The following is a 26,669-nucleotide window of genomic DNA, read 5'->3' on the forward strand; positions in this document are numbered from 1 at the left end:
ATCATTCCGCAATTTCAGCAAAGACAATGTCTTGGATAGATACACTGTATTTCGTGCAAGCTGGAGCACTTCCACACACACAGCTGTACCGATATGGCAGTTTTTAAAAGCATCACTTTACAGACGGAATGGTTATCGGTCGTTTCTTTCCAATGGAATGGCCACTTCGGTCTCCGGAACAAGCCCTACGGCTGTGGGGAAATCCGAAATTTAAAGCCTTCACCTTAATGGTTGATCCGAACTTGGAAACCTTAAAAGATATTTAATACGGCTTTAACCTTAAAATATTTTTATACGGGCAATATTCCTATGGAGGTGTTAGATTTGTCTAACACCTCCCATACAATTCCTGGTCCGCAAGAACTGTGGGTTCATTGACAATGAACTTCAAAGTCCTTAGTAATAGGTGAAGTTTCACTCCCCAGTTTTACCATCGTAATTAATTTTTCTGTCTATCATAAGTCTTTAAGCAATTTAAAACATCATATTTCTCCTATCGGTGAATTTTAGAAGTATTTTGTCATGCGGAATTTTCTCTTATGTCTTTATTAATCCCATGAGAAATTTCGTGCAGTTCCGGTTGTTAGATCGAGTTACACATATGGCTTTGAGTAATATCATTTTAATGAGAGCATCCCTGTATACAGACATTACGTAATAAATAGTTAATTATGTGATAAAAAGGATGTGTGAGACTTTTCCTAATTGTACGAAGTATTTCAAATTACGAAGGATGAAGATGCATTCTGATGTATCAAGAATATCATTGCATCAATCATATACCATAAACCCAAGTTACTCAACTAACGTATCCGAAACATGTTACTCAACAAATTTTCTCATGAGTAACGTACGCAGATTTTCCTATTATAGGTACCTGCGATAACACAGTTTACTCTTGAGTATTATTAGCTTCGTTAGAGAAAATTATTAGTATCACAGATAATTGAAGACGAATATTTTGTTGCATAAGAGAGTGTAATTAATTGCAAACCCCTTGCGATTTCATGCGAAAACATTTCTGAAGATATCGTGATCGAGTAATCATTGGCAAAGAGTATTATAATGAACTATTTAATTGATTTATTAAAATCTAAGTCATTCAAAGAATGTGAGATTGACCTGCATGCTCTATGTCACGATCTCTACGATGAAAGCTATTTGAGTTTTCTCAGAGGATCAGAACATTTTCTTCATTGTTGTTTTATTCGAGTGCATAATAAGCAACAACGAGTTAATTAATACGACTTGCAGAATCTTGAATATGTATTTAGTCTGCGGTTAGTATATAGTTCGCTTTCTGCTAAAACTATCACAAAGTTTAAGTCAACGTTGCAGCACTCGATATAATGATATTTAAAATTTCATCACACTAAAAGTGGAGCTCTGTTTGAGTTTTAGCTACACAATGTGGAGAAAAAACAACGAAGCATCCGTGATTTTCTCTCTTTTGAAAATTGGAAGCGAAACTTTTTTGTCTTAAACTTTTTATTATTTTATTTAAATGAGATGAATTAATAATTTCACAGCGTAAATAATGTTGTTATTAAAGTCCTGTCAACATTATGTCTTTTAATTTGAACGTGTCTTTTAATTTCGAGCTATCTCCTAAATAAAACAGAAAATACTTCAAAGTTCTATTGGTTTTGAAACTACAAGATTCTCATTAAAATTGCATGGTGGGTATGTTGATCCTTGAGTATCCGTATGATTTGGAAACCAAATTAAACATTTCCTGTCTTTTTTTATACATGAAAACAAAGATTTATGAAGCTTTCGGTTCTTCCTTAAACAGAAGGTTTGTAAAAGTACTTGAAATAACATTTTACAACTAAAGGTATCAATTATGGAAATGTTTTGATGGAAATTGAAATTTTATGAAGATTTTGTGTTCGTGTTTGAATCGTTCGAAACATTTGTTACGTGTTATTTGGAATTTAAGCCTCGTTAATTATCGTTCTTACAGATTTACAATTATTTGTAACAATTTTACTACTAATGACTACTACAGTATTTCTCTGAAAATATAGGAAAAACTACAAAAATATTTCGATATGTAAATTAGACAATGAATCTAATCATACTTCAATTTTTCTTCTAAAAGTATCTGCATTTCTTATTAAATTACTGGAAGAAGTATGGCTTTCAAAATGCAGTATTATGCCATACAAAAATATGTATGCAATAAGAAACAAAAAGCTGTCTCTTCGAGCAAGAGGACGTCATAAGACTTTGGTTGATCTAGCTTATAACAAAGAATTTGGTATAATTGCTCATTATATTCGCATTCGATTTGGGTTTTCCTAAATCTTATGCTACGGTATTTATTTTTCATTTGGTACAGAGCGAAAGAAGTTGCTTAATTTGCTTCGTATTTTTTCGCTTTCAATTATTTTTCGTCTAATGAGACTTGAAATCCATTTATCTTTTTATGTATTCCATGACAACTTGAATGCGTTGTTTGGTGATAGTTGTTGAACAATTCGTATTTTCTCATTAATCCTTGAGTTCATCTCTTTCTTTCTCATTTTATCTTCTGAAACCACGTATCGTATTATTCGTTTAAAATACCTTTCATAACTATTTCATTCATATTCATCGCTGAACATAAGATTCTAGTTGAACTACTTGTGCACTGTCAATAATTTAGTCAATTTAGTTACTGGTTTAAGAAAAGAAAGTGGTACTTTTCAGCGATTTTGTGAGTTCGAAACCAGCTCAAACCGGTGAGGAGATGTTCTCGAAACGGCAAGATGTTACCTCCCATTGGCGATGTAGATGGCGCTCATACTTAGATGGTCATCGTATAAAAGGAAAATACCATGATGTTTTTATTTTACGCAAATAATCAAATATAAACCATAGGGCATAACCTATGCTTCACCACACGCTTCGATGAAAGAACCAAAATCTAGCTTAAGACGATAATTTTTCTAGGCTAGAAAATTAACAATCAAATAACGAAGTTGTTGCGTTTATGATCAGCGAAAACTCACAAGAATCTTAATGCAAATCATCTCAGCAAGAAAAAGCGTGTTATCGGAAATAACTCCCTAGTTTGGTAAAATAGTCCATAGCGATGCTCATACTAGATTTCCAGCATCTGCGTATCCCATACCTCTAAAAGAAATCCCCGGAGGGAAAAAATTGCATTGTTAATCTCCCGAAAGTTATACCGTGGTAAGTCATCGAGTAGGAAATTAATTGCTGAAAGCAAACACAAAGTTTTAACAAGGCGGTATCTTCCTTTAGCTTTAAGCTGCTGATTCGCGTAACATTTCCCATAAGCCGCCGTGAATCCGCCAGCGTAACGTATCTCGAATAAAAAAAAAATGAATACGCTTTACGAGGTGGATATTAATTAATTTATCTCTTTTATTCTAGGATATTAATGGTAGTTTCCAATAAATACCTATTTTTCCAAGCCTCGACTCACTTCACAAACATTAACGCATGGATATTAACTGAGGTCCGTGGCATTAACCAGATTGAAATCTCCTAAAAACCAATGTAAAAGGTAAAGAATATCGATTGAATTCCCGTAGCTTCCCTCTTACGCTATTTTATTTATTTGTTTATTTTTGTTGCTCAAATTCAGCAAAGGACTTATCAGTTTCGTATTCACAATCTCATCCACATCCTTTCCTTGTCCCGGAAGCAACCATTTCGGATCACTCTGCACCAGTTCCTGTTTTTTTTTTTCATGTCTATATCTTCTTCTTTTTTTTTGTTTCGTTGTCTTCCTCCGGAACACGTTTTTACCGTACTTTTTCGCACACGTCTTACAAGAAAAGTTGTAAAACCTATTCTTATAGAACCGAACCCAAGCATCCATGCAAAACTTTTAGGAGAGCAGCCTTGTCTATCTCTTTGTGGGAGACTTTTATATGCGCTCTTTCTTGTATACTTCCGCTACTTTCCGTTTCAGTTTGATGTAGTAACTATTTTGTTCGTCTTCTAGTTGAGTGAACTCATTTTCTTCTAGATACTTTCAATTCTACATTGAATTAAGGATAGTGTCGTGTATAAAAAAAAAGGAAAGAGAGAGACCGAAAGAAACAAGCGTCTTTTGGATATTATCCTAACAATTGGAGTCGTGCTGGGAATTCAGCGTGGAAAATTATCGGTCAATTACTTTAAACTTCTTCCAATGGACCATAAGACTTTCCAATTGAAACTTTGAGTATCAACGAAATTTCAAATATATTGGTTATTAATAGTATATGCAGTGTGTTTCATGAAGAATGTCCGAAATTAAATTCAGGGTTTTTTTCTAAAATTAAAGTAAAATATCAGCAGATATCAATAAAAAGAGCAAAATAAATTTATGATACTTTCACTTGCGTAGGATGAAAAGTTGGGGAAATATAAAATTTAATATTTTTATACAGCCTTTAATCGAAAACATGAGATCTAGTAAAATTTATCTTCTTCTATTACACCAGGAGAAATTCACTCCAAACACACATTCAAATCCAAATTTCTCACAAAGTTTGGGTGTAATTTTGTCGAAGTATCAATAATAGAAATTTTTATTTTTTTCATTTTTTGGGTATAGTGTTCATATTCTTTTACAAAAACGTCATTTTTGTGAATAAAAAGTAACGAAAATTCAGAATTTTAATCGTTGATATCTCCCCAACTTTTTATCCAAATTTTACGGACCAATTGTTTCCGGAAATGAAAAGAGTTGCAAATTCTACTAATAAGCATATTTTCTATTAAGGACCAAATAAGACTTTAAAATTTTGTATTTCCTTTAATTTTCTTTTTATACACGAGTAAATTTTTCTTATCTGATGAATTCATATTTTACTTTAATTTTAAATTCAACTGTAGAAATTGTATGAACTCTTCGTGGAACTTCAACACTCTTCGTGAAACACCCAGTATTTTCATATAAGTTTTTTTTCGTATTAAAATCGAATTTATCTTATGAAAATATTGGAAAAATTTCATTAAAAACTCAGAGATAATCCCTCTTTTTTTGATAATACGTTTGTTTATTAGGTGTAAGAGTCTTTCCCGAAAAATTAAAATTGTTTCACGCTGAGGATAAGTAAATGAATACTGCGTTCATTTCACATGTTAACTAACACTAAACAATCAATCGGATGGTACGAAAAGTTCGTTGCCAAAAAAAACATTCCAAGTGTATTACGAATTTATTTCGTGCTTCGACGACTCGTATATTTAATGGTCCGTTTCTTTTGGATGCAGTGTTAAATCTATATTCCTCAATTTCATTTTAGTGTACTCTTTTGGTGTAAGAATTTCTTTGTACTGTATTTCTAGGCGGAATCAGAACCAGGAGAAAGGGTAGTAATGGTATATCCGGACAGTCTGGAGAGTTCAAGTCTTGTTCTTCGATTCCATCTCAAGCCGGATGTTTTCAAGGAAGGGAAAGTCGTGTTGAAATGTGTGGCCACATTGCACCAACAACAAGCTGCTGCTACTAAAGAAATTATTGCCGGTGCGGTGTATAGTTCTTATTCTCTGTTTACTTGTTTGCTTTTATAATAATTACGTAAAAAATTTTCAAGGTAAACCTCACTGAAGAACTCAGGACGAGAAAATAAATATCAGTATATAAGTAGGAGCTGAGATAGTAGTCTCGATACCTGACCTAATGAAGCCTCATTTCGTATTCCCTTAGTATTTTCAGCTTGATACCGCGAGAGGAAATACTTCTAATACCCCTTTTTCCTATACGTAACTATATGTTACTTACTCGTTGTGAGATGGTTCTCTATCGCTTAAGTTAAATATAGTTTTCTATGAAATCCCAAATATATATATATATTTCGTTTTCCTTAAAATTTCTCTCTACCATAAACGTAGGATTTTTTTAGATATTTTTTAAAAAACATAAAATAATTTAAGTACTTTCATGCCAGAAGTGTATGATAACATCTTGTTTGATACAAGGAAATAGGGAACTTCATTACTGACAAATTTAAAGTATAGTTTTATGTTTAAAAAATAATGGGGTAAGCTTTGCCATAGACAAGACCGAAAGTTTAGACTTGAATATGTTTTTTGTGCCTTAAATCCCGTGGTAAGTATTTAATTTAGTTTTAGGAATAGCTAATAAACGATACCAGTGTCGTATACTTTTGTTGTGAACTGCTGGAGCTATAGCGGAAAAAAATTTGCTACGAATCAAGGCAGCGAGTTTGGTGTCAAGATGGGAAAAGATATTGAAACCGGAGTGAGATATCCCCTTGAATGCGCCTTTGCAATGTGCATCTGACGATACCATTGCTTTTTTTACTTCCTGAAACATGAGCGTTTAAAGAATTTCGTCACACAATTTTCTGCGAATGCTCCCAGTATCGTCAGATGATTTAACAGACGTATTCACATCAAAATAAGGCCTAGAGCAGAAATTTACTCCTCTAATGAGAATCAAGTATATGTATGTTTTTAACCCTATCTTTTTACCAGTGTATATTTGAATATACAGTCAAAAAAAAACAAATATACCGATTTGTTTTGTCAATATTTTGGTACTCTGGAAGTTGCATTTTTAGTGTCATTTCAGTACAAAATACGGCTATATATATATGTCAGGTCTGGACAAATCCCGGGTGCCAGGGTTGCCATAGCAACCAAAAATTAGTATCGGCGCCTACATTTTATTAACTGTACACATTTTACCCTTAGTTTACCATTTTAGGTATTGAAAAATCCATTTTAATATTAATTAAATTGCTGTGTTGATGTATTGTTTCAATAAAAAATACGCTAACAGCACCAATTTACAGCCGTTTCTGTAAAGCAAAAAAAAATTCCAATACGTTCTTATGAGGGTAAACCCTAGAGGGTTTTAATATCTCAATATTTTCATATAAATGTATATGGAGAAATACGAGTTATTATTTTTGAAATTCCTTTAAAAAAAGCCATAGAAAAAGTAGATCATCCTGAATGATGTGACAGTAATAAGCATAAAATTTTTTTTATCTTCCCTTATAAAAACTTCTGAAATGGAAAAAACTGTATTCCATTTCACACTTAACGTATGCCACAACCTTTAAAGTCGAATTTTCAAAAATGACTTCAGAAAAATGTTTCATTCAATTGCAAATAAAATACCAAATACTTCGTGTGAATCTGTTAATTTGTTTTTTTCAAAATAAAATAAAGAATTAATGAATTATAGTGCAAATGTATACAAGAAAAACACTTTGAACGTGGTTTTCTGAGATTGATGTTTTTAAATTCATCCGTATGATTAAAAAAACTGCTTCACCAAAAATTCTGAAGCTTTGCGGAAATGTTTATTCGACATGTGTTAGGTTAGTAAAATGTACCTCGAACTTGGATATCTGACCATTCGTTAGAGTTTTATAAACTTTCAAAGTTTCGAAATATATATTTCAAAAATCTAAAAATTCAACATTTAAAAAAAAATACTTCCCATTAATCAGTTGCTAAATCCGAGGTCTATTGTACTAGCACGTGTTGAATAAACATTTCTGCAGAAGATTTCGGGCAGCAGATTTTTTAAATCTTACGGATGAGCTCGAAAACTGCAATCTGAGAAAATCGCGTCCAAAATGGATTTTCTAGTATACGTTTACACTATAATTCATTATTTCTTTCTTTTATTATATGAAAGAACAAATTAACCGATTGACACGAAATTTTTAAAATTTTGTTTGCAATCAAATTAAATATTATTTGAACTCATTTTGAAAATTAGGTTTTAAGAATTAACCCTTAAACTAACATTTGACTCTGTATTTAGGTTCAAAAGATAATAGATTTTAAGAAATAAAGAGACTAAAAAGAAACTCAACAGACCAATCGATGTTTTTCGCGTGATCGGAAGTAACGAAACTATTAATAGGTTTTTTTTTTTCTCTATAAAATATTGATAAAATGGAAACTCGTAGTTGTGTTTTTTCGCTCAAAATCACGGTGCACTAAAGACTGAGCGTTTCAAAGGAAGTTGCTGCCATGTAACTTCCATAAGAACCCGGAGAAAAATAGAATTCAATAAAAAATGAAATAAATGAAGATATTTATCCCGGCTTTCAATTTGAGAGAAAAACAGGAATCGTAAAACAAATTTCTTTTACGGTAACAAAAAAAAAAAAAAAAATGTTGTGACATCAATAGAACGTTTAAGGTTTTTCCCCTGACATCAAAGTTCGTCATCTGTACGAATAGAAAATCGAAATGTCATCTAAAATTACAATGTTGATGCATCACGAAAAGAAATATCTTAAATCTTTCTTTAAATATATATATTTTTTTTTTTCAAATAAACGTCGGAGAAAAAATATTAAATTTCTGATATTTTTGCTTTCGGCCCCCTTCCCGTTGTACGTATTCCACGGCAGTCTTTACTTATAGCGGCTAAACGCTTGAGCACGAGCATCCAATCTGGGTGGTACTTGGGAAGGTTCGTGTCTAACCGGGAACGCATAAAATTCTGCGTTAAAGGACGGACATCTGCTCCTAGATCGTAGCGTTACACACGCCGATAAGTTATTACTTTGGCGCAACGCTCCTCGAATGGAAGGGATACGCACATAAAGTATACAGTAAAGCGTGCAGTTTATTTGCTGTTGAGCCTTAACTGTGGGGCAGGCAGTCCTAGTAAATCTAGAAGTTATGGGGCCATCCAGAATGGATACTTCGAAAAGGTCTAAATAAACAACGTGTCCATAAAACTTTGTGAGGTACCGAACAGTCGCGAATAAACACCGGTATGATAATATTAGTAGTGAATGGACTTCCTATCACTAAAGTTAAACACCTAGGTATCACGTTTTTATTAATGTCTACTTGTCGAATGCGTTTTCAAAAAATAAAATATTAAGCGATGATAAATATTTGAGCAGAGCCAGTCCAGATTCTTAAGTATTTTCAGTTACATATCATTGTTTTCGTGAAGAACACCGTGTAAAATCTCTTGATGCTTGCTTTCAAGCCTATTTGTCATACATATATAAAGTATTCAACCACTTTGCTACCTAAGGGGATGAGTGCCCCATGATTTCTAGGGAATTTTATAAGAATCGATTTGTAACTGGTACCGTAATAACAGCTTCAATAATTTACAAATAAAGTATCTAAAGAAGTATTGATGAGAAATATCGGATATTTGGCATATTACACGAAAATTATGGTACTGTACAAGATAGAAGTTCATTTTATAAAACGCTTATGTGAACTATCGGTAAGGGTGTTTACAATTTGGTATCGATATCTCTGCACATATTCCATTTTACTTCAAGCAACAGTAGATTCAGAAAAAGTAAAAATGTCATTTCATTCTTGGATTAATTCAGATGCCATAATTGAGACATACATAATACACAGGGTGATTTAAAAACGTTTCCCTAAATTTCAAATAACATAACTTAAAAACATTGATGGATAGAAAAATGAAACGTGTGTGGTCGTTCAATGGGCAGACCTAGAATTTCAAATACGGCGGTTTGTGAAATTATCAACAACTTTAGCTTACAGATTGCGCAACAGTCTCGATGCAATGCCCTTCAAACAGTAAATAATATTGTCTTCCACAAGCATAGGTCAAACCACATTACGATGGATTCAAAATGGTCTCTTTGCCTAGAAATGACATGACAAAAGTGAATAATAGTGGTGTATAAATCCACACACTTCCTTGCAATGTCTCTCTAAAATGAATACCTAAGGCCAGGATTACACTATAAAAATTTGATAGAAGATATTTTACAAAACTTGAAAAAAAACCAACAAGCCTATTGGTTACATTCACTCGAATGTAATCAATGCGCTAATTGGTTGCATTTTTCAGGTTTTGTAAAATAACTTTTATCAAACTTTTATAGTGTAATCCCGGCCTTAGACAGATGAACTGCCAAAGATGGCATTGCGTTTCAGAACTCTTGCTATGAACAAAGATATTCAAATGACTCCACAAAAAGAAGTCGTGGAATAAAACAACTGGCCGTGGCCACATCTATTAGTTAAAATTATAAATAATTTTGTAAACCGGTGTATTTGAAAACCATATTTAAAACCGGCGTGCCCATCAAACATACCACTTGTCTTATCTTTCTATCGATCACGGTTTCCAAGTTATGTCATTTCAAAATTAGGAAGTCCTTTCTAAAACACCCCTTAGGGAAGACCGCTTGCTAATTATTAGGACAAGATGATTTTGCCATCCCCACATTCATTCCCCCCATGTGACCCTAAGGGATATCAAAATAATCTTCACAGTAAAAATAATTACACATACTCTTTTGGAATGTAAAATTCGATTAGGTGCATCCTGACTTATCTGAACGGTTTCTTTTTTCGATATTCATATATTTTATAATTAACTTCTAATCGATAACTTGCATATAAAAAAAAAACGAAATGATAAAATTTTTGTGTGGATTAAGGTTCGCGACTCGTGAGCGTGATGACACCGAGAGGTGATGACGCCATAAGGGATCCACAGATAACACGAGCAGTAGCTGCACGCTGTTAGGAGGAAAGGTTGAAGGATTTTCGATTTTCTCTGGCAGATGATTTTTAATGCTTTTCCTTCACCTTTCCGAGAGGATCGACAGCAATTTCGAGAGCCTGATCGCAAAGAAAGTTTTCTCTTTCATCCATCGTGTGCTCAGATCACATTTTTTATCCATCTCAAGTTTCCGAGAAAATTACCGGTCGTTATTTTAGGTGACGCATGCCTATGTCACATAGCTAAAGTTTCATTTCTAGTCAAAAAGCCGAGTGGTATACATTGCTCTACTATTTGCATTTCTACACGCGTTGCTCAAATTTCAAAGAATTCCGTTTTCACACGTCTTCAATTAAATAGAGCAAGTGCAAAAAATTTCTATAGCTTTTAATCAGGAAACAAACGGCATTTCTACCAAATCCTAATGTGAACACTAATTGAGACTCGAGTCAAAGTGATTTTAGAAATTCAAAGTAAGGTAGGAATTAAATATCAAAAGAGGCTGATAAAAAATTCAACACGGACTGTCCGCATCAAAGTTATTCGAAGAAATCTTATTTCAAAGGATAAGTATGTATAATTAGCACTAACTGGAGTGATCTTAACAAGTCATCTGGCCCTAATTATTTCTCTTTTTTAAAATTTTAAAAACGTTTGAAGCTAACGAAGTATAATTTCCCAATTAAAATTTTTTGAATGCATTGAAACTGACTTCATCATGTTCTTAACTGCGTTTTTAAATCACCATCAACAAAAACTTTTAATAATTGAAATAATTACCAATTAGTTTTAAAATTGAAATAATTAGACCGAAAATCAGCACGACATCATATCCCGCCGTAGCCAGATGACTGGTTAATTGAAAGGTATTTTGTAGATGAAACGTAGAACTCTTTCTTCGGATTAAATTAAAATTCTCACTTGTATATTCCATTATTTAAGAAAATGATAATCGTTTTTTATGAATACACAATGTATGTTTTATCGGGGTCTTTATACATTGTATAAATCGTGGGAAGAGAACTTTCTTTGAAAAATTAAGGATTTCAAACGAGTAAGTGGAAACCTGCTAGGAATTCCTAGCTTCTGTCATATGAACTACTTTGACTATCCCTACGGTCCTGAAAAAAACAAAAATATTGGATAAAATGCAAATATCAATTCAAATAACCGTAACTTCAACTTATGTCACTTTCTGTGACTCTCTCACCACGGCCATCTTACGTTACTAGAGCTTTTTCCCCGTTGACGGCTTTGTTGAACATCATTACGGTCGTGACCGTATCTCGTGCGTAGGCGATATAATTGAATTTAATACAATTGCTGCTTTATAAGTGCTTTATTTTTAAAACAGCGATCTTTTTTCGTAAATGTCAATAAACAATAACATACCGCCATGCATACTATTCGCGTGACTTTAATAAGGCTTTTTGGACGACGTGATATCTTCTTCCTCAAGCAAAAAGTTTCACGGATATACAAATCGCTTCCAAGGTGACTAACATGGCTTCCCAGACACTTCTGGGAAGTGTCTGGGAACAACACTTCCTTGGACGCTAATTAAGGAAAAAAATTGAATTTTAAAAATATAGAAATGAATCCATTTCTTTTCTTCAGGATGGGTGTTAGACATTTCAACAAAAACTTTGAAGTTCAAGACATCGCGCGATTTGTTTGCTTTTTGAGCCAAAAAATGCTTCACTTAAAGTTGCGGAATTTCTTCACGAACATTATGAATTTTAAAAAACCTGAAACTATAAGTGGAGATTCAGTTGAATAATAAAAGGTAATACAAGAATGTACATTTTTATTTTCAATCTTAAGAAAATATAAATAAAAAGTTAAAATCACACAATGTTATTGCATGTATGTCGAACTTCTAAGAGTAGATCGGACTTAATATTTTATACTTAGTTTTATTCGCTGCTTTTCTCTAAGCAAACTCGAGATTTCGAAAATTAATGGTTCAATTCCAACTGCCGCTGTGGTGGTCGAGTGGTTATAGTGACGGACTCGCGATGCGAGGATCCGGGTTCGAACCCCACCGGCGCCACAGTGGTGGTCGGCTGAAGTTGGTTTTCTGTGGTTCCCAACTTCAAGGCGCAAATGCGAGCCGATCTCCCCGTTAAAAAGTCTCACCACAGAGACAGTCCTACAACGATAAATCATTCAATCATAACACTTCACTCATAGTTAAAAACTGGTGGCAGACGGCAGCACTACACATAACAAGCATTACAGAGAAACACAAAAAACTTCACGTCAGGTTTCACTACACGTACACGCACATTCCCGCATGTACCGATTCGTTGGGGGTTCCGGGGGTGGGGGGTGCATGTGTGGTGTAGCAGTAGTAGGTAGGGCCTCCAAAAAATGGCTCGGGGATCCATGATGTTCTTAAGTCAGCCACCTCGTTGGGCAATTTGCCTGTTGTGGCGTTGTATTTGTATAATTCAATTTTTGAAATTATTAACGTGATAGGAAACTACTAAATTTGTAAAAATACTCGGCACTTTTAACATTGAATTCTATGGGGATCATCTTGTGTATTGTCGCTCAAATTGATGTTGTGATGATTACATCCATGCAAAAAACTTCATACTGAAATATTAATTCTTAGTGACAAATATCAGTCACGTGACAAAACAATTAAATTTAGCAGTAATATCCGTCAGAGTAAAATTGCTTTTCAAGATCAATTTTAACCTACTCAAGAAATCGGGAAAATACTCATATAGATCTCATATCACCGGCCATGAAATTCCTAAATTTATCTATTGCCAAAAATCTCTTCTATATCACTCAACAAAAAATAATAATTCGGTATACATAGATATTTTATTGATACAACATTCAAAATATTCCAAAAAAAAAAAAAAGAAGTCTAAACGCATTCCATCGAAAATTTTAACATCTCTTCCTCCACACCCGAACAAATCAGAAAATACCTATCGTACCTAAATTGTACAAGTCACGCAAGTGATGACGTGTGTATGGATTATCTCCAGTGAAATGTGAACTCGATTCAGAATGTGCATGTATCCACGGCTCTCTGTGGCTATAAGAGCGATATATATATATAGATTCATGTTTGTAAGAAGGAAATACGAAATAAGACATAAAATTTAATGCCACTACTGTTATATTGATCGTAAAACGAATAACAACGACGAGAAATAAAAAAATCCAAGAAATAGGAAAAAAAGGAAATCACAAGGTAAAACTATATATATATATATATATATATATATATATATATATAAAATAAAAATATGCGGTAGACTTAGAAATGCCTTGTTGGTTCTCTGGGAATTTGTCAGAGGAATGGAAACTTGTGTACGAATTCCTATGTGAATTTGAAAACAGGAAAAAAATGTATATAAAAATAAAAGAAGTTATCCAAAGATGAGAGCGAGAGAGAGGATAACAAACAAGAAGTGTTGGAGCCCACCATTGGGCCCCCTCCCCCGCACCACCAAAAAATAAATAAAAAAATTCGAAGAGGAATGTTTCATCATTTCTGTAAATGGTAGTAGAGAAATCGCGAAAATTTATATTCGAAAAGAAAATAAATGCGCAAAAACTGTTTATTTTTTAAATGTTTACTCATTTTTTTTTGCCAGTGTATGAATTCAAGAAGAAATACATTGCCGCCATAGTATATATACAGAGAATAAATCTTGTGAAGTTTTCGCAGATACATATACGATGACTTCGAAAAAGCAATATTTTTCTTAGACATTGGAAATATGTACGATGGGGGGTTGGGGGGGGGGGGGAGCTGTTCTTGAATGCGTGTCAGAAATTTATTTACATAGCCATGAAGAAATGGGGGGAAAATAGATCATTTGCGAGCATTCTGTTGGTGTCGGGAAAAATTCTTGCTATCTCGTTATAATGGTGTGTATACGTTGATCTGTTGTGTTCGTCAGTGGAGATTCATCTTAATACCGTTGACAGATCTGACTCAAATCCAGAAAATTCTCCGAAAATGCCGACGGTTACGAAAATATATATGAATGATTGTGTGATGTTTGAACATCTTGATTGCTTTGAATATGTTTGTTTAACCTTTTTCTCCCTAGTCTACCTCGACATAGGACCGCATCGGTACTTACGTGTTACAACGGCCCCTTTGCGATAATACGTAGGTCCTGCGAAGACAGACAGAAGCCCTTCGGCTTCTCAAGAGAACTCGTACAAAAACTATACAAAATCCCAGCTATACAGACATGGAGGGCCTTCTTCATTGTGGGAGGAAGCCTTATAAAGTACGAACTCTTCCAACAAAGTGCAGAAAAACCTCTGGACCACATGGGGTTAAGTGTTGTATGTGTACAGTAAGTTTTAGGAAGACTAATAGCGACTGTATAATTTGCTGAAACTAATGGTGTTTAAGCAAACACACAAAATCTCTGGATTTTAATTAAGAGGTGAACTCAAAAATAAAAGTTATCTGGTCTCCACCGGGACTTGAACCCAGGCCTACTCTTACATTCAAAGCAAAACATGCAACTATCTACACCACTGAAGATGTGACCCTAATATATATGGGCCGGCCAAAGCCCGGAGAAACCCTGAATTTCGGACATTGGCCGCGAAGTGTCCAACTTCGGGCTTTGGCAGTAACATATAAATCATATGCGCTCATTTGTCTGACCATCGTGAGACAAGTTAGTTTTACCCTACTGTTGGGTAATTCGTTGCCCTTGCGTGTAGGGTTTGTTTCAACTTGGCATTGCCGTTATGCAGTGCTAAGACCTGATGGTTAAAGGCTACAGATTAATATTTTTAGCATAAACTCCATGACGGACATTAAAAGAGTGGCTCCTCTCTCGAATCTGACCTCATTGGCAGTCGACTCGGGTATGTATCCCATTTCACCCTGCCAAGTATCATACTGGGCAAGAATGCAGCGTCAGATTTACGAAAGTTACTTGCATACCCATTGAGGTGCGACAGGGGCGCATTATTGAGATACGCTCATCTGCCTGTCTTTTGGTGGAGATTCGTCTTATTAATGTACGTAGATCTGACTAAAATCCAGAAAATAACGACAGTTATGAAAATATATACGAATGATTGTGTGATGTTTGAACATGTTGATTGCTTTTAATATTTATTCAAGTGTTGCTATGTTTACCAGTGTTTTGTGGAAGCCCAGTAGCAAGCGTATAATTTTCTGAAACCAATAGTGTTTCTTAACATTACTATAGCATTCGAAGCAAGTGGAATCGGCTTTTAGTGACTTTTTCAACGCGTTTAAACGACCCAGTAAACTAACTTAGAATGGACATGAGAGTTTACTTTTCGATCGATAGGCTATTTGACACGCTCGTTTAAATGCTCTTTTGCTAATGGACTAATATATACTCGAAGTTGATAAGTGCTTTCCATCCGAAGCTTATTACTCAACGGTTCGAATTGCTGTCCAACTCCGGGGCCTTTGGGATACTTCCCGGAGTGTCATTTTGATTCGAGTAACGACAGTAAATGTGACAGTAATTGCAACAATCTTAAAAGATGGAACGCGCAAATGTCGTAACTTCTAGTGATGAGTAACTATCGTATGACATGAGGAATTGACACGGAGGCTTGCCCTTTATTTTTTCCTTATAAGTTTGAGGATTACTTAATCTCCGAAGAGATTGTTTTTCTTGGACATCGTCAATGTCCCGAACCAATATCATCGCTGTATGCTAACGTATATATTTAAACGATATATTTAACGCTTATATTTAAACGATGATAATATTTCATCTATTTATATTAGGACTGGTCCGATTAATCAATAAATCCATTACTTGTTAATCTCAGTTGAAAATTTTAGTTCAGTTAAAGGAACTGATCAATCCGATTAATATTCTATGAAAAATTTCATTAAAAGTTTGTAAACCAACTTGACTTACTTGACGAAACCGATTAGATGTCTTTTAAATTGAAGTTTTTATAAGTTGCATATTTAAAAGTATTTGAATAAATACTTTGATCAAATTTTTCGACATGGGGAAATAGGTGTCGATTCAACAAAAATTGATAATGATTTCAGTTTTAAATTGAGCTTAAGGGGAGTTTTAAAAGGCAAGACAAAAATTGTCACAGGTTTTTTCAACTGTGAAAAGCAGTTTCTGTATTCGCAAAACATCGGTTTGCCCCTAATACCATTTAGGAGCGAAACCCACAATAAAATATTTTCTTACAGTTTTTTTATTTTACATATTTTCTAAGGAAAACAAACAATAGCATGAAGATTGGGAGTAGTTTCGAAGTCAGCCACTAACATAAAAAAAAAGGTTTTCTAACAAAAGGCGAGATCCAAGAAAAGAAATTAAATAATTTCACAAATATGTTCGACGTACTAAATTGCTTTAATCGGACGGCTTCACAATTTCTTATTCTATTCTTATATTTGTTCACATCCTAGTGAATAAGGATGCGCTCTGTGTGGTTCACCCTCAGAAAAAGGTATCGAAAATTTGTTTTTACAAAAGATGAAACTGGGTTGTGTTAGCATCATTTATATTGCATCAACGCATCAACGCAACATTTTAATTAGAGTGGATTTTTCAATTAGCTAAAATGGTTAATTAAGGGTAAAATATACAATTTGCCTTGATTTTAATGTTGTCTATGAACAGATAAAATCTTGCTTATCAGAGTTTAATATTTGTTACTTTGAATTTTATTTCCAATCCCGCAATTTGGTGCGATTTTATAAATCTCTGAACTCATAAAATTTTAGTAGCTCTCAAAAAGTGATGTACTTATATAGCTATATTTTGTATTGAATTGACACTGAAAGATGTGTGTGTGCGTGTATTTTCTATAATACCAAAAAACTTGAGAAAATAAACTGGTATAATTTGATTATATATTTGCGACGTATATTCAAATATACTGGGCCGTAGATGTTGTTATTGTATAGTTACCAATACTACGTTTTTAATAAATGGTTTAGCATTTGAAAATAATCGATTAAAATTCAATTTATCAATCAAAAATACAATTTTTTGATTCACCAGTTAAAAATTTGGATAGACTCCCAGCCCTAATTTATATAGGGTGATTCAGAAAACCATCTCCATACTGAAAGAGCAATTCAGGCATATGACAACAATCCAAAATCACACAGGCATATAGGTGCGCAAACACCTCCCGGAAAAGCTACAGGAGTTGTTGCGCCACACACTTTGAAAACAAATTCCGAACTCAGCAAGCATGAAGTCACAATTCTGACAACATAAATACGTTAGGACCACACATACACTCAGAACACACATTCATGCATGCACCGATTCGTTAGAAATTCCTCAGAATAATGTGTACGAGGTGCATGTACGGTAAAGTAGTAGTAGTAGCAGCAAGCGTGCAGCCCACGCGGAATTTCTAAAGGATTGGTACATGCAAGAATGTGTGTTCTGAATGCATGTGTGTCCCTAACGTATTTATGTTGTCAGAATTTTCACTTCATGCTTGCTGAGTTCGAAATTGTTTTCAAAGTGTGTGACGCAACAACTCCTGTAGCTTTTCCGGGTGGCGTTTGCACACATATGTTCCTACGTAATTTTGGATTGTTATCGTATGTCTTAATTGCCCTTTCAGTATTTTCAGTGTTTTTCTGAATACCCCGTATACACGTTTATTTCAAAAAATGTAGCTCATTCGACAAACATGCGATTGCAGTTCATGAAATTCAGAAAGTTGAATTTTTTACGGGGAGAGTGAAATTAGCGTAAGGCTGGGAGCACACCGGTCAGACAAACACCACCTATAGAAGAAGGCCTCCGCACGAAGCTCGTGACGTCACTGAAGAAGGCCATCTCACCTATAGCCATTGGATACACTACAAAAAAGGGTAAAGGTGGCACATCTGTTGGCCTGGTTTATCCAATGGCTATAGGTGACATGGCCTTCTCCAGTGAAGTCATAGACTTCGTGCGGAGGCTATCTTCTATAGGTGGTGTTGGTTAGACAAGACAGCTTCAGACAAGCTTAATCATTTTTGGTTACATTGGTTTATATGACGCAGCGTTTCAATTTGTGTGACTAATCGTTGAACATTGCGCCGCACAAATCATTGGGATCAACAATGACTAAGCTTGTCTAAAACTGTCTTGTCTAGTCGTGTCTAACCGGCGTGCGCTCAGCCATAATTCCCCGAGGTTTATCTTGAGAATATTCTTGCTGAAACACACATTTACATAAAGCAGATTTTATGCCGCCGTTATATTCATTCAACCTTCATTTCAATCATTTCACATCCAATTATAATTTCAACGGTAACGACAACCATTTCATAATTATGATGAATTCACAAGAGTTCGTGAATAATATTGATTAAAATTTTAATCCTCAAAAGTACGTCCAAATCATTTTCTCGCATCATTACGTTTTCGATTTGAAAATACTGGATAATAATAAATAAATAAAATAATGATGAACGCTCTATAAGTACGATTTCCAATTTTAAGACCCATTTTACGTTTATTTAACAGATGTGACTATATATATATATATATCCGAAATTCTCCAATAACATTTGGATTCGTTCGGCCATTATCGGTAAAATGAACCGAAGGGAGAATTTCTCGCTACCCAATTTCTAAGGATTAAGCCCAAAACTAACATAGTAAAGAAAGTGTTCTTTGGTGCCTTTACAATAAATGTTTTACACAAGTTATTTCTGTGTTAAAAAAATAAAATAAAATATAAAAACGCTTATCACTTTTTTCTTTTCAGGAGCAAGACAGAATGAATCGATATGGTTGTTGCTATGGCTGACCCCACTGATACTGTTATCTTACCATGATCTGTCAGCTATTTGAGCATTTCTTTGGTCACCTCCAAAACAATAAAAGGCTCTGATAATAGCCACAGAAGATATCGTTAAAGAAAAATAATAATAATAATACACCAAAAAATCAAATTCAACACTAAACAAAAATGTTCTGTACAGAAAAAGTATACATCTGAATCAGATTTTTCTGGCATCATGTCGATATGTCAACTCTGCCAAACAAAAAAAAAACCGATACAACTTCCAAGAAAAACATTTGAGTAAGGTCTATGTTCCTTTTATTTAATGTTCTCGTTACATTTCTTTTTAATAATCAACATGCACCGGCTTATTTCACTAAGGGGAAATTATATTAATTTATATTCATGTATATCAGTTGTCGCATCATGCTTGATCTATTGCCTAAAAAAGGTGACTTATAATTTGAATATGGTATAATGAGCTAAAAATTTGCACGTTGGGAGTTTATTTTAATGTTTCATCACTAGCATACACATTAACATAGTGTTACCGGACGTCCGTATTTAGTTTACACATTCTGTATTTTAAAAATCTTTCCCGTTTTCCCACTTTTCTTTTAGAAAATAAAAATCAGTTTTAAAAAAATTATATACATTGAACCCAACGAGGTACCCTCCTTGTCAACTTTTTCGGCTACGGTTGCTGCAGTTTTCTGCGATTGGATGCATACCTCATGCTCATTCGGGTTTGGCTGAGAACGGTTATTATTTTGCGATTGGTGGGAATTGGCGCAGTAACCGTTGCGAACCGTTCTCAGCCAATTCCGAGTGAGCATGAGCGATCCAGAGAATCGCGAGAAACAACAGCAAGTCGAGTCGGAAAAGTTGATACAAAGGGCACCTTATCGCTGTATGGTTACGACCACGGCGAAACAGCACTTGTTAGTCAATTTGGATGCCGGCCGTGAAAGCCAACACCAACTATTCTACTTTTGTTTTAATTGTGTTATTGGTGAGTAATTCGAGATATTATTGGCCGCAAATTGACAATAATTGGCGAGATGCCGCGCTTTCTACTTAATGAAACATGGTCAGCCGTAAAAATCCGTACTCCGTGTGATAGAAATCTGCGGTAACTTTTTCAGTCCTCATACTTAGGTGCATGTGAGTCGGAAATTGTCAAAATATAATAGTCAACCCTCGGTTTACGAACGTCTCGGCTTACGAAATTTTCGTTTACGAGCATGCAAGCCGGGAAAAATTAAGCTAATTCCAAAGACGTTAAATATATAAGAAATTAAGAAATCTTTCGTCACAAATGGCGGCTTTTTTTACAGTTCTTTCCTCCAAATATGACTCCTCCAGCCCAGAGCAGGTCATTTCGAACTTTAGGAAGGCCAAGAACTTTTTCAGAGATGTTTTTCAATAATCTCTGACGCCGAATGAACACTCACTGACTTCTGGAAACAGCATTTAATATTCTACATTGTTCATAGTTTTTATTGATAAGGCTTGGCAGCAAGTGACTTACAGAACCATGGATTTGATTTGAGAGGAATTGTGGCCAGATTGGTTGGCAGGCCGAAATTTCAAGAGCTTTGACATTGAGATTATAGATGATATTAACGAAACTAAACTTTGCCCGGTTCTGCCCTGTATAGGATATAAGCAGTTACGCAAGTACGATTGGAATTGTTTGTGATTGTCTCTCGGGCCAAAGGAGATTGCATGTCAACAGTAAAAACCGATTAACTATGTTTCGTGCTAGAATCAAGAATTAATTGTAAATCATAAGAAAAAAGCCGCCTGGCAGTCGAGTGGTTAGGGAACTAGTCTCTGACTGTGCAAGTCTGGGTTCGAATCCCGGTTCGGGCATGGATGTTTATTAACAAATTACCCTGGACAGATTGTAAAGATCTCTTGGGAATATGTGATTATCACATTAAAAAGAGAGAGAGAAAAAATAAAAGATCTCAAAAAAAAAAAAGCTACACACACACAGAAGAGAATTCAGATGTTCTCTGAACAATCTACAGTAGAAGCAACGCTATTTTCTCTAAGCACTATTGTAAAATTTTGCACTGGAAATCTTTGGAGTCCCAGGAACGAATTAGTTTACATTTATTCCTATGGAGAAAATTATTTCGGTTTGTGAACAATTGTGTTCACTAACTGACTTCTGGAACGAATTAAGTTCCTAAACCGGGTGTCGACTATACTACCAGGAAATGCAGTCTATAAAGCTTATTCCGTATCCCTTATCAGAATTCGAAACCAGTCCTAATGAATTGGAAATTTATGCGCCAGATTCTCGGTTGCCGTGCATGCAAGGCACAAAGTTAAAATCGCTCATTATAATTTCTCTCTAATCACGTGCATGGATGCGAAACTTGGCGAAACAGTTTCAACAGACCCTCCTCTCGATGTTTATCACATCAATACAGTCATTTGAATGATAAAATTGTTCCGTTTCGCTCTAGTCACTGCTGGTCGTGGCGTCATGCCAGAATTCTTTCTAGTTTTTGACGTGCAAGTACTCCATTGATTGTAATTTGAGTAAAACGCTAAAGCTCAAAAAGCACGCACAATATTCAATTCTATTTCAGTTAAATTATTAAACAGGTAAAATGACTATATCGCATCAAATTTTCAATAATTTGGCATCACATATTCATGAACAATTATCACAAGATCAATGGGCAGAGCTTAACTATCCCACCAAAAAACGGAATTCTTACGGGTTCAATTTAGCAGTTACGGAGTACGGATTTGACGGAGATTCCTTGCTACACGTGTCTGAGGTTTTATTTATAAATTGGTTATGGCGATGCTTAGTAAATACGCCATATATTTTTAGATTTTTACAAAGTCTATTTGGTAAATTTATAATATCTATGGTTCAAAATTCAACGAAGAAATTTTGAGGATAGATATAGATAACATCAAAATTAACCATATTCAAGTATAAAAGCATGACTGGAAACGTCCCATGAAAGTATTAAGGCTAGGTTCTCCAAACATCCAGATGGGCGATCGAGGCTTCCTTTCTTTCTGTGAAGCCAAGAACTCACTGGTGTCCAGCCAGGCCTGATACGTTCCGAAATTGGCCATGGGCGAGCAATGTTACCGCTTCACCATTGGCAATGTTCGTCAAATGTTGTGGGCTGGAAGGTATTGGGAGACTGGTCGAAGAGAATGACCAGGTCCTTCCAGCTCCCAACCTAATCGCCCGACTGGCACCTTGGTGAGATGCTCATCCACCACCATCAAGGTTTCCGTCTGGTCCGCGGGTTCGATCCTGGAGAAAGAACAGAAGTAACAAGCTCTTTCCCGACGAACCTTAGGTGACCACTATGGCAACTTCTTTTCCCACCCAACTCTATCGGTAATAAATTTTTGTATGTCGATATGACCGGAGATGGTGTGTGGCAAAGTAGTAGCCCCAATCCAAGTAAAAGGAGAGTCGCATTCCTTCCCGATCTCCAAATCCATCAGGCGACACATTTGTCGAAGAACATCAACAGTTACAACACGAAGAGTGTTCTCGAAACAAATATTATTCAAGGATTATTGGTCCAGGCTAGGCCAGTGTGTAGTCAGCCAATGTGCTGGTGCTTTATTGTAGTAGAGGGAGGCAAAAAATATATAGAGACAAATAGTTTCAAATAACTATTTGGCCAGATTGAACATGAGTGTGGATCTAGCTTTAGAGACCGTCATACGATGTATTAAATACTCATTAAAATTCTGAAAATCTGAAGGACCTCGTAACAAAACAACCGTCACCACTGGTGATATCTACAGGATTGCATGTGTCATCTACACTGCTGATATTGGCGATGGTGATTTTGGCAACTTAGTCCATTTCAGAGGCATCTAGTGTTTCGTGCCAAGGCTATTCAGTAAGGGCTGTTTCAGTTCTTTGGATTCGCGCTTGCTGCCTTGGCTCAGTGGGCGTGGTCTCGGTGCTGATATGTGAGGTCACTGCTCTGATACCTTTTAGCTGAGGGCATCATACACGTGCTATTTATGTGGCTTATTTTACATTTTAGTCGCTTATTTTACGGTTTTAAACGAGTAATTTCTCGCTCGTAGTCTTGTTTCGTGTCAGTGGTATGCGTGCTCGTGTGGTATTCATTTTCTGGGGATCCTCATGTTAATCAGTGATAAACAAGCAAATGTGAGTTTTGTGATTTGCTTATCCATCTTAACGCATGGGCCGACTAGAGCCCACAAAATGTGTTTCCGAAGATCCAGAATGATATCAATATATAGAACACGACAGGTACACCAGTTTCTGCCCAGACGCGGATGCAAGGTAATGTGTTGGAAGTTAGCTCAGTGAAAAATAAACACATAAATATTCGAGAGAATTAGCTGGGAAAAAGTAACAAAAGCCTTTTGATATCAGCACTCCATAAAGAAAATAATAAAATAACTTCAAACATTTATATTAATACTTATATTTTTCCCCTCCCATGTTTTTATGTTGCAGTTGTATTTGTAAAAACGAAGTCAACGTTTTTATAAATCACACCTATTTCAAATGAAACCACAAATATAATCAAATACTATCAAAAACCTTATAAAAAAATTGAAATTATCTGTATCGAATTGGCTTTTATATATCACTTGAATAAAATTGAAATAACGTACGTAATTCAACTTAAATGAATCCGAGAAAAATATTCTTTGCGGAAAATATTCAAAATACCTATATTTCTTATTGTAGATGTTTAAAATGTTGAAGAAGCAAACCAATGAATATGCAGATACTAATGACAGTAATCAAAAAGTTACCTTACTTTTGGAAAGATCCACTAAAAAGGGCAGTACAGAGATTGCAAACTAACAAATACAAATACAAGGCCACAACAGGCAAAATTACTCACTTCTGTCAGAGCAATGACGTCAGCTGGTACCGACTCCGGTGAATCAACCCTTACCATATGATATCCCTGGTTTTGTGCACCCTAGTTTGAAGGTCTTCCACAGAATAAAAGTTCTGTGTCTCAACCACCAATCATGCTTTCCAACGTGAGAATATATAGATGCTCTCTATATCTCCTCAAAGTTTCTATTAGAGTTCAAACCAAAATGTACGATAAGATATTTAATTTTAGCAAATAAGCATAAATAACGTTAACAGGTAATTTATTTTCCATGATCTTGTATCAGTTTAAAAACATGATTGTATTGTAAGAAAATTTTGATCATGAGATTTATGTCGTATTTAATTAACTGGGAGTTGCTTGCGCCTAATACCTCGACCCTTCCTCAACCTATAACTCTAGAATAGGTAACGTGCAATGATGTACTAGTACACCAGTAAAATCGACGTTACGCTTGCTTAATAAAGTAATTTTCTGTACATCTATAAACTATCCACACAAAAAATACACTTTGTTTCAACACGAAAACGGAAGAAAAATTCCAATACAAAAATTCTATTTAATTTTTATTATTCTGTCGTACTTTCTCGAAAACAGATTTGAGAGTCAAGGCCTAGGCCGGGATTTTTAGCCTACCCTCAAGCCAAGTTATGTGACGTCTACTATTCTATAAATTACATTAATTGAAATAGACAAATGATGATAAAATCACCAACGGCATACGAACAAAAAGAATGATATATCACTTAAGAAAATATCACGCCACTTTTAATTTTTTATTTACTTTCCTGAAAAGCATGATATTTTTTTCACTTTTTACTGAATAAAATTTGAAAAAAAAAAAAGAACTAACCTATATCATTGTGTCAAGAATCAGCTTGTAACTTCTCCACAACAACAGAAGTGTTTCCCCAATTTATTAAAGCAAATGACGCTTCATTGTCTGTTTCAAAATGCGATGTCATTCGTCAAGTCAAAAACTCATAAATCACTCTAATGAGAAAGAAGTACATTTTGTGTGTATACCCAAAGAGTTACTAATTGAAAATTATTATGTATCTCGTGGGTGCGACGGCCTTCCTGTAGCCACTTCACCGACCGCCATTCACGCTATCTGAGTTCTGTGTGTCGATATATTCCGAAATTATTTTGCATTTGCAATTTTTTTTATGAGTATTTGTTGTCATTGTTTTCAATATATATAAACTCTCGCTGTCTTTCTTCTTTGTTTCTCATTTCTGTCATCAAATATGCTTTCAATTACAAAAATGTAATGAGATGTTCATAAATAAAATTTTTACCAACATTCGAAAAGACTGCGCTTCAGTTCTTCATATTGTGTATGTGCATTTTTTACTTATTTGTATATAACATGACGTCAACTAGTATTTAAAAACATCGTTCTCCAATAGCTCATTCCTATACCATTAGAGGTAACTTACAAGCACAAAAGATATTTTCGATATTATCACACATTATTTTAAAAGCCATTTAAATAAAAAAATCGATTATTGTTTAAAAAGTTATAAATTTAAATATTTACACACTCCCTTTTCACACCATGTATACTTTAATATTGAACGAAAAATATCAATTCTTTTACGACGAAACATAGAATATTCAATTTTATGGTTTTTGGGCAGTTTTCTCTTCTGAAAATGCATCATTCTGAGCAATTTTCAAGGGGCCGCACAAAAGTTTATATCAATAATCGATATTATTTTTTTTCAAATTTCAATACATGGTATGCGTCAGGAGTTGTTAAGATGCTGCTGATCAATGAATTATAAAAATAAAATATAGAAATAAATAAATTACGAAAAAATGAATAAAATAAATTACAAAAATAAGTAAAGTAAATTACAAAAAAAGAAAAATAAATTGAACTAAATTTTACTTACACGACCGTATAAAAGTTTAATTTCAAACCTTTTCAAAAATAACTTTTTTAGATCTAAACGGCTCCTATGACTATGGTAACTTGAAAATAATTTTTAATTAGAGATCAACTTAAAACTATATAAGGAATTAGCTATTGGACAACGCGATAAGAGAGGAACCCAGTATATTATATAATTATCACTTTCAGCAGAGGATATTTGAAAATGGAATAGAATGCGAAATATATTGTGATTAATATTTCACGGAGGAATTAAAATATCGATTTCCTAAACATGGAAACAGAAGCTATTCAACTTTTGAAAAGTATTCATGCTATTTTATCTCAATTATATGGCGAAGTTTGTCAGAACTTTGACGGGAAGTCAAAATTTTCGGATCGTGAAAACTCCTTGGAGTAGCTTTAAGCGTTGAACTGAAAGAAACTTTCGATTAATATAATGAAAATACATCTCGTTTTTGAACACTCTTTTGAGGATCAAGTACTTTGGCTGAACTTTAGATTTAATTCCCATGAGTTATAAGAACTTCAGAATTAAATAGAAGAGTTTGGTTTCTCGTGAAATAAGTTTCCTAGGCAGGGTTCTGCATTGCAGTATCATTTCATGTCGTACTCACTATGATTTTTTAGTTTTATCGAGGTAAATGTCGTTTACAATTGC

The 26,669-nt window shown here is 34.5% G+C and overlaps 1 protein-coding gene across 2 annotated transcripts in view; it reads left to right on the forward strand.

The window, feature by feature from the left end:
• The window catches only part of LOC149065555 (cell adhesion molecule 1-like), a 247,602-nt gene extending 222,201 nt beyond the window's left edge, over positions 1 to 25,401 (forward strand). For both annotated transcript variants that reach the window (XM_089253732.1, XM_089253733.1), the window contains exons 6-7: positions 5,296 to 5,473; positions 19,199 to 25,401. In XM_089253732.1, the coding sequence (XP_089109858.1) occupies positions 5,296 to 5,473; positions 19,199 to 19,284 (264 nt within the window). In that variant the 3' untranslated portion in view covers positions 19,285 to 25,401. The remainder of the gene's footprint in view (positions 1 to 5,295; positions 5,474 to 19,198) is intronic.
• The last annotated feature ends 1,268 nt before the right edge of the window (positions 25,402 to 26,669 follow it).

The sequence above is a fragment of the Pholcus phalangioides genome, unplaced genomic scaffold (assembly GCF_987345545.1).
Source record: "Pholcus phalangioides strain wild (caught in Gottingen) unplaced genomic scaffold, Ppha-v1.0 ptg000039l_1, whole genome shotgun sequence".
NCBI lineage: Eukaryota > Metazoa > Arthropoda > Arachnida > Araneae > Pholcidae > Pholcus > Pholcus phalangioides.